Raw genomic sequence first — 1,430 nt, forward strand, 5'->3', positions numbered from 1 at the left:
TTTGGGGGGGGGGGGGGAAGGAAGACTAACCTGTCAAAGTTTCTGTTGCTGAAGAATCCACGCTCCTTGCTTCCTCCTCCTTGGGCGTTTCTTCTGTCATCAACAGACTTTACCCACGCATCAACTGCACCACGTGATCTTGGCCTATCCATAGAATCAACACTCCTAGACTCATCGAATGATTCGGAGTGGGAATGCGATCTTTCTGAAAAATTAGCCGTTCTGCCTGCATTGGAGCCAGGTCTCTCCACTGCTTTCTGCCTGAACCTGACCTTACCGTCCAACTCACGGGTAAGAGTTTCCAGATCTTTTTCTTTCTGACTTATAATTTCCGGCAACCTACTGTGATTACTTTCAGGTTCTTGTTCAGAATCCTTGCTGGATAGTGCTTCCGGTTCCTTCTCAAGTTGCTTCTTTAATTCTTCGATCTCTTCCTTCAACATTTTCTCTTCTTCTGTCTCAGGCCTTCAAAAAGTTTGTTTCATGAAATAACACAGTTAAGTGAGGCCAATGTGATTGAAAGAAGATCCAGAAAGTCACTAACAATTTCATGACAATATATAAAACAGTGCAAGGCATCACAATCATGCAGAACAGAGGATCAACTAAACTGAACAGCAAGTGTCTAAGCTTTGAGGAAGACATGCATCAAGAGAAAGAAAATTTCAGCTTACACATGTAAGACAAGCAAAGGATATCCTAACAATGGACACGCCTAAACATGTTTCTCTTCTCTGATCTACAGCCAAAAGTTTGAATATACTGTATTTGAAAGCTAATATCACTTCAAAGTTCAAAATTTTCTGAACCAATCATGGTCAAGCAGAATATCAACAACCAGCAACATGAACTCGCTAAAATCTAACTAATATCCATGCCAAATCCCGAGTGACAACAAGGAAAATCAAGAGGGGTAAGGACCTGTCAACCCTGCGATGCTCGAGCTCGGAATCAATCTTGCGCCAATCCTGTCCTCGTTCCTCAAGCAACACTTCCCTAGGCTTTGCATCACCAAAAGGATTCACCTTGGGTCTCGGTTTCACCACATTCTCTACGCTGTTCAATGCTGAACCTCCAGACCTGTTAGATTGAGCACTTGATGGCCTGCTTGAATGCGCACTTGTCGGCCTGCTTGTCTGAAAGCTTCCTTTCTTCGCCTCAATTTCTGAGTCAAGCTTCTTCCAGTCCATGCCCTTCTCCGCCAACACTTCCTCTCTTGGTCTAGCTGCACCGAATGGGCTCGGTTTATTCGTCTTCACAATTTCAGTTTCGGACACCCCTGAATCAGCTTTTCGTGGATCCAAAGCCAAACGGGGACGCTCCGCCTGAACACCCACACTGGCGACTCCTCGGGTCCACCGGTCGGGCTCGGGACCCGAGTCACGGAAACCCGAGCCAAATGTAGATGAACTCGCGGGCGGCTGCCTCTT

At 46.0% G+C, this 1,430-nt stretch overlaps 1 protein-coding gene across 2 annotated transcripts in view; it reads right to left on the reverse strand.

Annotated features, from left to right (window-relative positions):
- LOC104825667 (eukaryotic translation initiation factor 4B2-like) overlaps positions 1–1,430 on the reverse strand; it is a 3,427-nt gene that overhangs the window by 800 nt on the left and 1,197 nt on the right. For both annotated transcript variants that reach the window (XM_010558038.1, XM_010558039.2), the window contains exons 3-4: positions 922–1,401; positions 31–465 (exon numbers count right to left, since the gene is read on the reverse strand). In XM_010558038.1, the coding sequence (XP_010556340.1) occupies positions 31–465; positions 922–1,401 (915 nt within the window). The remainder of the gene's footprint in view (positions 1–30; positions 466–921; positions 1,402–1,430) is intronic.

This window comes from Tarenaya hassleriana, unplaced genomic scaffold, assembly GCF_000463585.1.
Source record: "Tarenaya hassleriana unplaced genomic scaffold, ASM46358v1 Cleome48, whole genome shotgun sequence".
NCBI classification, from domain to species: Eukaryota; Viridiplantae; Streptophyta; class Magnoliopsida; order Brassicales; family Cleomaceae; genus Tarenaya; species Tarenaya hassleriana.